We start from the raw sequence: 15283 nt of genomic DNA, 5'->3' as shown, positions 1-15283 counted from the left end.
AATCTCAGTCAGATGACCCAAATCCTAAACTCCTTTTATTACTATTTTTATGATATTCAAAATTAGGTTAATATTAAAATCAGGAATTACCCAATCCTTATTTATAGCTGTATGTAACTTTAGAAATAATTTAGAGAGTCAAGTGACCTGACCAAGTTCTACAGTAACACAACCAGCCTTAGATACCTTATCTGCTGACTCCAAGTGCAAAACTAGGAGGTGCTCATCTTGTAACATAAAAACATACCAGGTGAATGTTTTTGTTGAGTTAGAGTGGGCAAAGAGGGGTCATAAAATATAAGGTTGCAAACATTATATTCATAAGGAAGTTATCACTTTTCCAGTTAGTTAAGGAAATCTTTTATAAAACAAATGAAGGTTGTAGTATGTCTGAGTTTACAGTTTCGATGGACAAAGTGGTCCGAGAGTAAAGAGGAGAGTCAGCTTGAGAACTACCATTTTGCTCTCCACTTGTGGCAGAGTCCACACACACCGTAGAACAACCTCCTCTATGCCTTCTTTCTCTTCTTTTTATTCTTCTCTCTTACGGTTTCCTTTTCTCTCCTCTAACCCACATCAACAGATAATACTCTTCCATCTTTACTCCGAAACACAAAACCGTAGCTTATCCCGAGCCCAGAAGGAGGTTAATTGGCAAGCAGAACCCTTGCTTTGCAGAATAACTGGGGAGACATTGGAAAACTGAGAAACCAAGACTGACATAGACAAGACATTGCCACTCCGGGAAGCTAGGGCAGCTGTGGGGCTAGGAACTGGTTGGCATTTTGGACCTAGAGATTGGTAGGCTCTTTGCTGTGGAACAAAGGGTTCATTGCCTAGTCAATGACAATATACAAACACATCTGCAGAATATATTCTTTGGCATCAGCAAATGCTAGCAGTAGTTAGCTAGCTTCTATTTTTCTCGTCCTCATTCACTTCTTTTCTTTTTTAACCTATTTTTTCTTTTTCCCCAATGAAAATAATTCCAAATATAACATTAATTTTGAAGACAGAATGGCTAAAGGGAGATTGATAGGCTTATAGATATTATCAGAATTTAAAATAAGGGAAATGGAACTAAAGTGTTTTCTACTTTGTTCCTTCTGCAACCCAGCCCAAGTGCCATGTTTCAGAGGCAGGTATTGAAATACTTTCCAGTCTAACATGGACATGAGCACATTACGGGTTACTAATGGTAAAATGGTAAACCAAACTCATATCTCCTTTTTGTTTCTCTCCTTAATATTTCCTCTCATGCAAAAAAAAAATCTAAATATGAAATATTTTAAGACTTTCTCTATGGTTTAACCTATTATGTTTTTAAACTTTGTATGATCTAATATCAAATTCTGGTTAATAGGGGGGAAAAAAGGAAAGCAGAGGCTGGATGTTAGCAAATTCTTCCTTTTGGAGATAAGTCTTATAGAAAATGGAGAGAGGCAAGGATAGAAGAAAGAGCTTGGTAATACTTCTTTACTTCACTTCAAATATTTTTGAGTTTTTAATATGGGAGAGAATTCTTTGCCACTAATTGCATGGTCTTAAGGGCAGAAAATTAACTGATTCACAAGAAAAACAAAATATAGACTATAAGCAGAGAGCAAGATGATCATAAATGCATTTGGAGGTACCTTCTCTAAGATATACAGAACCTCATCCTTTAGCCAATTCATTAGAAACCACTTTATATCATTGATCTTTTTCCAATTTGATTTTTGTCTTATTTCACCACGGCTTTCTTAACATCATAGCTTCTAACTTTCTGTATCTGAATGATAAAAGCAGAGATCATCATTATCCAGAAAGAAGATTTGTATAGCATCCCTGCTTTCTTTCTAGTATTTCCCAGTAGAGCAAAATTTTTGATGAGTGAAATCAAATCCTTGATGAGACATAGACTCTTAGAGGTCATCCATTTCACTCTCTACTCTTCAAAAATAGAAATGAGTAGGGAGGCTCAGTGAATTGCTTCTTCACCCTGAGTTAATGAACTTGTTGGGTCTAAAGCTTCAATCTCCTGATTCCCAGTCCAGCCATCTTTATGGCAGTGACATAATCCCTCAACTGGATTGTGGTTACTTCCAGGGAGATAAAGTGCCTAACTTTTGACAGCCATGCAAGAACTACCTGAGATGTTAGGTTGACTCTATTATAAATAACTTCAAACATTCTTATATTTAAAAAAATAGAGGGGCACCTGGGTGGCTCAGTCAGTTAAACGACTGCCTTCATCTCAGGTCATGATCCTGGAGTCCTAGGATTGAGTCCCACATCCGGCTCCCTGCTTGGCGGGGAGTCTGCGTCTTCCTCTGATCCTCCCCCCTCTCATGCTCTCTCTCTCTCTCTCACTTTCTCTCTCTCTCAAATAAATAAATAAAATCTTTAAAAAATAAAATAAAAAATAGTTATGAAGTAAAATATTACAACTATGAGAACTTTTTAATATAAAACATGAGACTTTAAATGAATGTTTTGTTTTGGGTTAATCTTTTGATATAGGCCTTCATATTCATCTGAAAATTTAGCAAGTTGTTAGGATGCCATTTTGCTTTATTCATAATCTTTAAATCTCTAAGTTTTCATTAAACCTCGTGTTTCCTTCTGCCTTTCCAATTTCTAAAATGTATAGCTCCATGTAAGTTAGAACATGGAGCAATTCCAGTGCTGCCTTCCTTGCTTTACACAGGATGGTGTTACAACAAACATGGGTTTGGGGTCATGAAGAGTGATCTTTTTGGAAAACTGGACATCCACATCAAAAAGAACAAAACTGGACCACTCTCTTATACCATACACAAAAAATAAATTAAAAAATGGATTAAAGACCTATAAAACCATATGAAACCATTTGAGACCTATGAAACCACAAAAATCCTGGAAGAGAACACAAGTAGTAACTTCTTTGAAATCAGCCACAGCAACTTCTTTCTAGATATATCTCCAGAGGCAAAGGAGACAAAAGCAAAAATAAACTATTGGGATTACATCAAAATAAAAAGCTTCTGTGCAGCCAAGGAAATAATCAACAAAATTAAAAGGCAACTTACAGATGGGAGAAGATGTTTGAAAATGACATATCCTATAAAGGGTAATGAACTGATACAACTCAACACCCCCAAAAACATATAATCCAATTAAAAAATGGGCAGAAGATATAAACAGACATTTCTCCAAAGAAAATATTCAGATGGCCAGTATAAACATGAAAAGATGCTCATCATCATTATCATCAGGGATATACAAATTAAAACTACAATGGACATCACCTCACACTTGTTAGAATGGCTAAAATCAAAAACACAAGAAGCAACAGGTGTTGATGAGAATGTGGAGAATGGGGAACACTCATGCACTGTTGGTGAGAATGCAAACTAGTGCAGCCACTGTGGAAGATAGTATTGGGGTTCCTCAAAAAGTTAAAAATAGAACTACCTTATGATCCAGCAGTTGCACTCTGGGTATTTACCCAAAGAATATTCAAAGGGATACATTCACCCCTATGTTTATAGCAGCATTATTTACAATAGCCAAGATGTGGAAGCAGCCTTAGTATCCATCAGTTGATAAATGGATAAAGAAGATGCAAGATATATATATATATCACAAATAATTCACATATCATATATAATTATATATAATATACGTATAATATTATTCAGCCATAAAAAAGAATGAAATCTTGCCATTTGCAATGACATGGATGGAGCTAGAGAGTATAATGCTAAGCAAAATAAGTCAGAGAAAGACAAATATCATATGATTTCATTCATATGTGGAATTTAAGAAACAAAACAACCGAAGGAAGAAAAAATAAGAGAGAGAGAGAGAGAAAGCAAGAAACAGACTCTTAATTATAGAGAACAAACTGATGGTTACCAGTGTGGACCGGGTGGGGGATGGGTTAAATAGGTGATGGGGATTAAGGAGCGCACTTGTGGTGATGAGCACAGGGTGATGTATGGAATTGTTGAATCACTATATTGTATAAACAAAACTAATATATTTTTTTAAAATTAAAAATTTAAAAAAAGAAGAGTGAGCCTTGGCACCACTAGTTATTAGTCTAGTGACCTTGGATAAGTTGCATTACAGGCCCATGCCTCACTTTTTTTTAGAATTTTTTTAAGGATTTTATTTATTCATTTGAGACACAGAGATACAGAGAGAGAGAAGAGAAAGCATGAGCAGGGAGAGAGGCAGAGGGAGAGGGAGAAGCAGGCTCCTTGCTGAACCAGGAGCCCGATGTGGGGCTCGATCCCAGGACCCTGGATCATGACCTGAGCCAAAGGCAGACGCTTAACCATCTGAGCCACCCAGGTGCCCCCCATGCCTCACTTTTGCTATCTGTTTAATGAGCATAATGATAGCATATAATTCATAAGCTTGTAATGAGGAGAAGAGAATGAATATAAATGACCAGCATATGATAGGCATAGAAGATTCTTTCTGATTATAACTGTCCTGAATTTACATGTCATGCTTCAGACTAGCAAAGTCTATCTATAGTGCATGACAAGTTCCAGATGCTCCCATCCACAGCATCAGTGGTACAAGAGTAGTCACCAGGGGGCAGTGTGCAGTTACCCCTTTCTACCCATTTCACTTAATCTGTTGCCTCATGGGTTTCTCATGAGTCCTATCTCTTGAGTTGCTGTGGCTCTAGTTTCAAAGGTTTAAAAACCCACTAACAAACATCTTTGAGTATATTGTATGTCAAGCACTGATGGGAGCTAGCTGGGGGAGGCTGGTTAAGAGTCCCACCCTTAAAACAATTATAGTTTTAGCAAGGAGATACAAATATCACACATGAATCAGCCATCAGCATGTATAAGAACAGAAAGAAATGTTCATTAAGAATGTCAGAGCTTAGGGGCGCCTGGGTGGCTCAGTCAGTTAAGTGTCTGCCTTCGGCTCAGGTCATGATCCCAGGGTCCTGGGATCGAGCCCCGCATCGGGGTCCCTGATCAACAGGGAACCTGCTTCTCCCTCTCCTCCCAGCTTGTTTCTCTCTCTAGCTATCTCTGTCTCTCTCTCTCTCAAGTAAATAAATAAAAAATATTAAAAAAAAGAATGTCAGAGCTTAGTGCTTTCACATAATTTCTTTCCTTTAACATTTATAACTCAGTGTGAACGGAAGTAATACAACTAATGCACGGTTTTACATTTGGAGGACAGGACACATAGATAGATTGAGACCTGCAGTCAGGATTGAGAAAACTTTCATGGAGAGTCTAGAGCTTTAGATTGTCCTTGAAGGATGGATAGAATTTGGTTAAGTAGATAACCATGATTGATTCACGATGTAAGAGAAAGAAGAAATGGAAACAGTATCTTATGATAGATATCAGCAAGGTGTGTGCTTGGAGTAGTGAAGAATCTTGACTTGATGGAAAGAAAGGAGAGGGAAGGGAGTAAATAGTATCCATTTATTGATCCTACTGTGTGCAAGACCTTCATCCATGTACCACAGAAGAAACTAGCGCTACTTTAGCCTAATGAACCAGGTTGACAGCTTGCTTAAAATTCTGGTACCTAAGTGTGGAAAATACAACTGCGCTGCTGACATTATAGCTCTTTGGTGGCTTAGCAAAAAGGAGCAGATGGTATCCACATGGTTCTTTCCAGGAATAACACCACATGGAGTGAATCAGTGAATTAAGTATGTATGGTTATATGGCATGGGGCACACTGACTAAACCACATTTGAGATTTGAGCTAATGACTCCATTTTTTGTGCAATCTCCAGAGAGCATTTGCATAAATAAAGCAGTTAGGTTTGTAAATGCTCAGTGTGAATCAGTGGAATTTGTGGCGGAAATGGAGAAAAGCAAGGGATTTAGGACCTGGGTTTGAATCCCAGCTTTCTCTTCTCTAGCTGTTTGACGTTAGGAAATTCACTGAATCGCTCTGCCTCTCAGTTTACTTATCTTTAAGCAAAGGAAAATTCCACCAGGCCCTCTGGGTTCTATGAGGAATAAACAAGAAAACACAGGTAAAAAGCTTATCATATTTGCCTGACACAATGGGTATTTGCTCAATCAATGTTAGTTCCCTTTCTATGGAAATTAAATGATCTAATGTATATAAACACACTCTATAAGTTATAAAGCATGATATTTGTGGTCAATGTAATGCAGTTATCAATTTGAGTTACAGTTGATGATCTGAAGTTTTGGTGAGTCATTTATTTTTGCCTTTTATACTAAGTTCAGAGAGGTATGTGTCAGGGGAACTGGATTGAAATCCGAAGAGCCCTCATATCTAGTAGTTTAAGCAACTTTTATCTCTTATTCTAAGTGAAATTAATTCTAGAGAAAACATAAAGAAAAGTTTGTTTGGTTCCAGGTCTCCACTTTCTGTTCCTCACACTGCAAGCTACCCCATCTTTTCTGGACCAGGGATGGGGTACTTAACTCAGCCTACCTGAGGTCTTTAGGATATCATCTATTTTCTGCAAAGTATTACACTACCTTGTATTTTAAGGGAGGATCAAGCAGGTATGTTAACACTTTAATCCACAGGGATAAAAGACTAAGGGTATTACCGATCAAGGATCGGTGAGGGAAGTCCTGTTAACTAGCACAGACTTCTGGAAACTTATCAAATCCAAGCAAATGTTTTGCAGTTGTTTAAGAGTTACCCGCATAGGAACCAGACTTCCAGGTTTGACTCCTGGCCCTGCTATTATCAGCTGGATGACCTTGGGCACATTGGTTAACATCTCTGTGCCTTAGTTTTCTGTAAAGTGAAGATAATATGTTTATTATTAAGAGAGTTCAGACAGGCAGAGTTGAATTGAATTCAGACCAAACATGAATATGCCATTTTTTCCAAGTCCCCCCCCTTTTTTTTAAGATTCATTATTTATTTATTTATTTATTTATTTATATTTATTTTAGAGAGAGAGAAAGAGTGCCTATGGTGGGAGGGGCTTGGGGGGGAAGGGAAACAGACTGCCTGCTAAGCATGAGCCTGATGTGGGGATCCATCCCCAGACTGGCAGATCACGACCTGAGCCAAAAACCAAGAATCTGATGCTCAACCTGCAAAGCCACCAGGCCACTTTTTTTCCCAATGTTCTGAGCTAGGCCGATGGTAAGCTAGGTAGGTAGCTATCTGGGCATTTTGTTAAGTGTTAGGCAGAGGGACCAAGGTCTTTGCTTCCTCCAAAGTTGTCCCCCTGAGACATCCTGCATAGTCTTTAACCTGCAATTAACTGTTCAATCACCCACCCTCCTGTTATTGTCTCAATGTCCTTACCTGTGTACATGTGGGAGGGCGGGGGCTATGTCACTGCAGGGAAAGGGCAAAACAGAGTACAGACCAGAACCACTTGATGCTACTATTGGTGATGACTCAGAGCTCTACTGGATCAAACTGCATGCACCTGGTTGGTCTTGTAGAGAGAGAATATGAAAAGAAGAAAATCCAGGAAAGCAAAAAATAACCACAGTAATAAATAATATAAACTTACATCTGTGGAGTACCTCTCTTTTTGCTTCACATGCATTATTTCTCCAGCTAACTTCTCGGGAAATAGGTTAACTGGAAATAGCATTGTCCCATTTTTTAAGTGGGGGTTTGAAAGAGATTAAGGGACTTAGAAACCCTCTGAGAATTGGGAAATTGAATCTGAGTCAATATGGTGAGAAATTTCTCTTCAGACAATGAAAGAGGAGCCAGCAACTTGCAGGACAGAAAATAACTGCATTTCAACGTGTAGCCTGGAAAAAAATCAGCAGAGGGAATCAGGAGATGGTGGTGGTTATCAGCATGAGATCTGGGGCTAGGAAAGACATGGGCTTGAAATCTGGTTGTGGTCCTCTTAGATATGTGACCTTAGGCAAGTGACTTAAATACTTTGAGCCTCCCTCCCTTCCTTTCTTCCTTTCTTCTCTCCTTCCAAATGGAAACAATAATGTTTTCCTTAAAACATTTTGAGAAGTAAATGCACTGATGCATCTTAAGTGTTTACCACAGCCTCTGGAATATAATAGTCATTTAATAAATGCTTAACAGTTTATTCTTGTTCTTGTTCTTGTTATCCTGTCTTCAGTTTTGATATTAAATAATTGTGAGATTTGGGGCATGCCACTTCCTTTCTGTTTCCATTTTCATATTTATAAAGTGAAAGGTAGAATTAAATGATCCTTAAGGTCTCAACTTTAAAGTTTTATATATAGAGTGGATTTGTTTCTTTTGTTTCTCACACAGCCAACAATATGTCTTTAATCAGTTATTTACCAAAACTTTCTTTGGAGCTTACTCAAAAAAGTCCTGATTGAGTCAACAAGCTATGCCTGTGCCATTGATCTTCTCTTAAGCCATGCCTTCAGCAGGCCTGTTCACATGACATACCAGGGCCCAGTAACTGGGCCAGAGTGAGGAGGGGAGGGCTCCGGCACCAGCCAGGATCCACGTGGATATATCTAACTTTGCTTTGAGCTGGCCTCTGACTTGTTAGTGGGCAGTAAAAGTTAGACTCCAAAGAGCTCTGGTAAAGTCCAGTTCCATTCTGAGAGGCAGGAGAGCATAATTGTCAAAAGTATGGACTCTGAGTTAGACTGTCTAGGTTTGAAGACGGTCTGCTTACCATATGTATGACTTTGGAAAAATTACTTAACCTCTGTTTCCTCACTTGTGAGCTGAGAATAATGGTACCTGAATCATTGGGTTATGTGAAGATTAAATAAGTTAATTGATACAAATAAGTGCTATATAAATCCTCAACCTTATTATTATCCATCCCAGTGGTAATATTCAGAAGGTCCAGGTGTGGCTGGGTCAGGATACTATGAGATTTCAGTGAGTGATGATGCTCAGGGACAATTGCAGGTCCTGGTAAATCCTTCAAGTTGGAGTAGGACTCTCCCTGCCAATGCCTAAGGATGTGAGGCTCCAGCTCAATAGATTATGGGAAAGGAGAGGGAAGAAACGGTTTCATGTCTAGCAGAGAACTAAAGGCAGGAAATTGAGGTAGAAGTGTCCCCAACCCCAACCACATCACATTTTTTGTGATGGGCCAACATAGTGGAAGATTAGGGGGGAAATCCTGAGACAAAATAAAGTTATCCTGAGTTCAATCCTTAGCATACCAATTCAGTACTTAATGTTAGAGATCTCACTTCAGACCTGCTGTGGGTACTAACTCCAATATTCTACTTCCCTGGTTAGAATTAGAACATGGTCTGACTGGGGTTCAGCCTAATGTGTGAACCGTGTGAATTGTGTATGTGAATTGTGAAGCTAGACCATTAATAACCTTGTAGCGGCTGACCTAAGCCAGCTAATATCTACCTTGAAGTCTGGGGATCTTTAGCTGTCTCAGTGAAATCACATGCATAACAAATGGACTCATTTAAAAACTTTCAGTCGCTTCTATTTTGTTTCAAGTTGTCATGCCACACCATATATGAAAGTCATTTATATGACCTGTGTTGCTTCTTGCCCACTCAAGAGCCTTGTTTTTTAAGCCTGAGAAGATAAACCAGAGATACTGTGCCCCAAAAGCAGCTAACATGTTATCCTTGCCATATTTTACCTCCTACTTGATTTGGCTTGACAACCGCTTGCCTTTGACTTGCATGTGCCAGGTCATTTGAAATCCCTGCATAATTTCTCAACCCCATCCGTGTTACTGTTCAGTTCCTGCTTTATTTAGGTCCCTTGACTATGTAGGTTTCTCTCCTTTTCAACTTTGCTTCTTAAAAGTTTAGATATAAGCCCAGATTCAATCTTGTGACCTTCTCACTGGTTAGCCTACACTTGTCAGATATAAACTTCCCAGAGTGTGCTCTTTGGCTGACTGGCTGATGTACCTTCCCTGCCTACACCTTGCTTGATGAGGCTTTCTGACTGTAGCTGACCTGGTGAACACTTACCCATATATGTCAGAAGTATTTCTCAAATCTAGCACTTAAAAATATCAAGAAGTAACCACATCAGTCAGAATCAATGAACCCCTTTGAAAATTTGCATTCATTATGTCAGATTCTTTTTTAATTACATTTTCTTGGTGGCAAGCAGCAGCAGTTTATCCTTTACTAGCATAAGCAAAGTTATGGATATAATTTAAAAGTATTTGGGCATCCCATAGAACTCAAAGAGAGAAAGGGGGCTGGAATTCATGAATAACTTGATCTAACAGCTTAAATTATTCGCTATTCTATTTGCTTCTGGCTTCTCTACAATTAGCTTTATACTTCCTTCTTGCTGTAAACTGACTTTCTCCACATAGAAGAGAATGTAATATAAAATGCAAATCATTTATATCTCATAGTTTAGGCCACCTAAGAGACATTGATTTTCTTAAACCTTTATAGTTTCAAAAATCCTTGACTAGATTTACATGAAGACAAGCCTTGAAACTTCTGATGAAAAGATTTTTTCATATTTGTCAAAAATCTCTTTCCAGTAAACGGAAGTAAGCATACTGAAGTAGGGTGCTGGCATCTGATAAGTCACCAGTTTGATTTAGTGGTTCAATTAAATAGAATACCCAATATGGAAGGAGATTGTGTGTATAGCAGAGCACTACACATTGTGGAGATAAAGCTTAGAGGGAACCATCAAAGTAACTAGGGAATTGGTTTGAAGAATCTGAAACCAAACTTGATCAAACTGTCATGGACTCACATGATTTCCAAAGTGAGAAAAGAAACAGAAGCCAGGATGAGCCAAGGGGAGAACTGAAATTAACAACTGGTGAGAAGAGCACACTCATGGGCCATACTTAGAATACTCTGTCACCACTTGGGACTTTTATTCTCTGCTGATATGTGCCATTGAGTACCTTAAAGATTCCAAGAAGCTTCTGTGAAAATAATCTGGGGAGGACTGTCAGGGGCCTGGAGCAGAGTAATGGGAGATCTGATCTTCAGAGAGCCGGATGTAGCAGCACAGTGGGATACAGAACAGAGAACCATGATATCTCCTTGCTGATCATGCCAGGGATTTGCCCATGTCAGATATATGTGTTGTATCTGTGGATTCACATATTCCATATACTCTGTTTTCTCGTGCATTTTTAGTGACTTTAAAAAATGCAGGCATTAATGGGGCTTCTGGATCTTTTTAGCACCAAAAAAGGAGCAATGAGCTTTCCACGGAACATAAATTGTACTTCACAAACTTGCCATCCTACAGTTATGAAATAATCATTATTTTGTAAAAGCTGGACAGTTAAGCAATAGGGACTGGTTAAGGAAAGAAAGTGACAGTAGATATTAGAAAAGTAGTCGCAGTCTTGTTGGTAACAGAGGAGATATTTAAGTTGTCCTAGAAATGCTCTCCAAAGCTTACAAAGAAGTATGACTTTCCTTTATACCCTCATCTATACTTTGTAGCTACATTTAGTCAATAATTCCTAAGTATTTGCTGAGCTCCTCTGGTGTACCCAAGTGCTGTGAAGAATTCTAAGAAAGTATACATCCTTGTCATTTTTTAAGCGTAGTCTGATTAGAAGAACCGAGTTTACATAGATGAAACAGAAAATAGGAACACAAACAGATGAAGCGATAAATGGCATCATATAGTAAAGGGGCTTATGTAAAAATTTATTCCTAGACCACATTAATGTAATCTATAAGAGGAAAAACAAAAATAAGATGGAATCAAATCAATGATCTAACTATACTAGATAAGTTTTTATTTATTTATTGATCAAACTATACTAGATAATAGGGGAAAATACAAGTGTTGGGTGTGATACTTGGAAAGCTTTCAGTCTGGTCAAGGAGACAAGGCACAGATGTTTGGGGTCATCCTGGGAACCATTTAGCAAGCATAGAAGAGAGGAAGTCAAAACTAAAACATGGAATAGGATGACAATACCAGTAACCATTCAGGCATCACCAGCTTGCTTTGAATGTCTGATATGTAAGACCTTAGGGCATCTCTTGCCTCCAGAGTGGTCTTTTGTTTTCCTGAGTCTCATAGGCTGCTCTAACTAGAGATCTTCAATCACTGCAGGACTCTTGCAATGAGCCACCTAGATACTGAGATCACGGAGCAGCTTAGTGTGGAAAAAATGGATTTTGAGGTCAGAAAAGCCAGTGTTAAATCTAAGCTCTCATTTTCCCTGAGCCTCCTTTTTCTCATCTCATTTATAATGTGGGGACAGTGATAATGATGCTTCATCAATAAGGTTTTGTGGCAATTAAATGAGGATATATGTGTATATTCTTATACATGGGCAAGTAATATGGATTTAATGGTACTTCACATGGTCTAATCTTTAGTTTTCTTTAGTGCAATTGTAGCCACTAACATAGCATTGAAATCTCTGGTGTATAAACAGTTCACAAACCATTCAGTAATATATTCTTACAGTGGTCCATGTTTAAGGACACTAATAATAATATTTAACATTGATTCTGAAATTTAAGTTTACAAAGCTCATGAACTATATCACCTCACTTATTCTTCAAACAACTCTTTCAGAAGGTGATTACCTCTATTCCCATTCTACAGAGAGGGAAAATGAGGCAAAGGGAGTTGGTGTAATTGCCCCTAGATCGCACCACCAGGAAGTTGCTCAGCCCCCAAAACATATAATCAGGAAGTTGCCAAACCAAACTCGAGCCCAGATTTTCTGATTCTAAACCTCATGTTCTTTTCCCTATACCACATACCTCTTACAAGCACTGTTTTTTGTGTGTGTATGTGTTTTGGGGTGTTGTTTTGTGGGATCCAGTGGAAACTGTCTTTCTCCAAAGCCCCTATTCACCCTGAGGTACTTGGTTTTAGGAGTTAATGAATAAACTGTGATCATCTAGCTGACCCACCATGTAAATGCTAGACCAGGGTCCTGCTCTTAATGCCCAGTGTGTTGTGTTAAAACATGGAATTCTGTTTTGTGATATCTGCTGGATTGCCATTTGTTGTATCATTCAATTAGGATTCCATAGGCACAGATTGACATTAAAAAGCTGTTAACTCTGTTAACTCCAGAGGGCATGGCTAATGAAATGTCCCAAAAGTTGAGCACTTGCCAAAACCACTGGGTCTTATAGGACACCTCTTGATTAATCATGATGAGAGTATTTCCTCTATCTAAATGAAATCTACAATTTGGGCAGGAGATTAAAGATCCTGCAGGGGATGAAGGAAAAAATGCTGTGAAAATCTGGAAACTAGAAAATAAAGATAGGTCTACTCAATATTCATGAAGTCAGATTGGTGGATGCAAATAGAGATTGCAATCTCTTATTTTCTAATGACTTGGCTTGTAGCACTTCTGTATCAGTTTTACAGTTTCCTACTCAACTTTAAAGGGAATGATTAGATTTTGTACAAATTTTGTTTTGAAAAAGAAAGTTCAGCCTACCCGATATGATTTTATGCCATCTTTGAAAATTTTTAATTTCCTATCGAAGGATTTCTAAGGTATGTGATCAGTAATGCATAAATGACAAAAGATAGGATAAAGAACGCATAATAGGTAAGTATATATAAGATGTCAATGAGTGAAACTTTTTTTTCAACATATTCTCAAAAGGCAGTTTAAAGAGAAGGATTACAAATACTGGTTTGGGTTTAAGTTTGCTGCCACAAGAGAGAGGTTAAATTTATTTTGTACAGCTATTTTATAAGGAAATGCTATACATTTTAACTGTCACCCAATTTATAAGAAATTCTTACCTCATACGCAGCTCAAATCCTCACCTCCTACTGTTGGGTAGAATTTAAGAGAAAATGAGTATAAGCTCAACTGCTTACTTCATTTCATTATGTAGCAAATGTAGCAAACAAATATTTGAAGGAGGAGGTTGCAGCGAACTCCAAGGTATTTCATTTATCCCCCAAAACCCTGACACAGTGCCTGTACAGGTCCTCAAGAAATACTGTTGAACTCAAATACATTTAACAGATCCTATCTTAAAAGAGACTACTTGTTACTTAATTTTTTTTATGTTTCTCCTTTTTAGGCCAGCCCTGCTCCTATTATTGTCAACACAGATACTTTGGACACGATTCCTTATGTAAGTAACATTCTTATTAAGACTTTCTTTAAAAATCATGTTAGAACTTAATCAGCTAAATTTAAATTTCAATACATATTCAGTTTTACCCAATCCAGATAATCTTATGAAATGTGTAGAATGAGTTTTGTGAGTTTTGTTTTGATATTTGCTAAATCTCAGCTTAGTCATGCAAATAGTTTCCTCTTTCATTCATTGTTTTCTAAAGCACAAGGGCACATCATGAGAAAAGAAAAAAAAAAGCCAATTGTGTTCAAATAATGTTAGTTTCCTTGGTGGTTTCCTGAAAAAATAATGAATTAATTATAGAAGAGATGGATAAACTTGTTTGGGTTTCTTAGTAAAGGAATACTCAAATCAATTTCTGTGGCGGGACCTAGAATATAAGTAAGCTATCAATAAATATTTAGTGGATTTTGCTGGGCTTCTAACAAGAGTTGCAACAAATTTTTGTGAGGGGTAGTCTATCTATATATAATGAAATGTGTGGGTTTATGCCTGGAGCATGAGACAGATACTAGGATCAGGCAGATCAGTAAAGCCTGGAATTCTGTACCTGAAATACAGTCACTATAATGGCCAAAATTCTTGACAACAAAGTTTGGCTGGGCAGAGGAGATTGGAGAGTGGCAACAGGCCACAGTGTGGGTGAGGGGTTGACACTATGGAGGCCCAACAAGGCTTTCTGAGCGGCCCTAGCTAATGGGTAGAGAATAGTGATTGGGGAACATGGGACAGACACAGGTGCATGCAGACAGAGAATTTGAAGCAAGGAGGACTGCAGGGACAATGGATAAGAACAAACAGATTCCTGGTCTTTGATTAAACGAATAAAACTTGTGAAGCAATTGAAAGAGCACCTGGCACAAAGGAAATGCTTGTTAAGTATCGGCTATTCTGAATCTTAGACCCCCAACTTCAAAGGCCTACAGGGACCAAGTAACTCACAGTAACTCACAGAAATGGAGCAGGAGGGCTTGGGGACAGTAGGGAATAGATAGCACATGGCCTTCCAAAGGGGGCAGCTGCTGCTTGGCTCCAGTGGGTTCATACCGAGGGGAAATGGGGACCAAGTGCTGCCAGATCATTTCATTTTCCAGAGAAGTTGGAAATTTGAAAATTTTTTAAAGATTTTATTTATTTATTCATAGGAGACAGAGAGAGAGAGGCAGAGGGAGAAGCAGGCTCCCCACGGAGCAGGGAGCCCGATGCGGGGCTCGATCCCAGGACCCTGGGATCCTGACCTGAGCCGAAGGCAGACGCTTAACGACTGAGCCACTCAGGCACCCGGAAATTTG

The 15283-nt window shown here is 38.4% G+C and overlaps 1 protein-coding gene across 22 annotated transcripts in view; it reads left to right on the top strand.

The window, feature by feature from the left end:
- The window catches only part of DLG2 (discs large MAGUK scaffold protein 2), a 2181535-nt gene that overhangs the window by 1437352 nt on the left and 728900 nt on the right, over positions 1–15283 (top strand). For all 22 annotated transcript variants that reach the window (XR_012374525.1, XM_073879808.1, XM_073879828.1 and 19 more), the window contains one exon: positions 13932–13985. Coding sequence is in view for 21 of the 22 variants with exons in the window: in XM_073879808.1 (XP_073735909.1) it covers positions 13932–13985 (54 nt within the window). In the remaining variant the exon portion in view is untranslated. The remainder of the gene's footprint in view (positions 1–13931; positions 13986–15283) is intronic.

This window comes from Callorhinus ursinus, unplaced genomic scaffold (assembly GCF_003265705.2).
Source record: "Callorhinus ursinus isolate GAN/ISIS: 27379988/994484 unplaced genomic scaffold, GSC_fseal_2.0 scaffold35, whole genome shotgun sequence".
In the NCBI taxonomy this organism is placed as follows: Eukaryota; Metazoa; Chordata; class Mammalia; order Carnivora; family Otariidae; genus Callorhinus; species Callorhinus ursinus.
The sequence above is the reverse complement of the archived record's forward strand: the minus strand, read 5'-3'. Positions and strand labels throughout refer to the sequence as shown.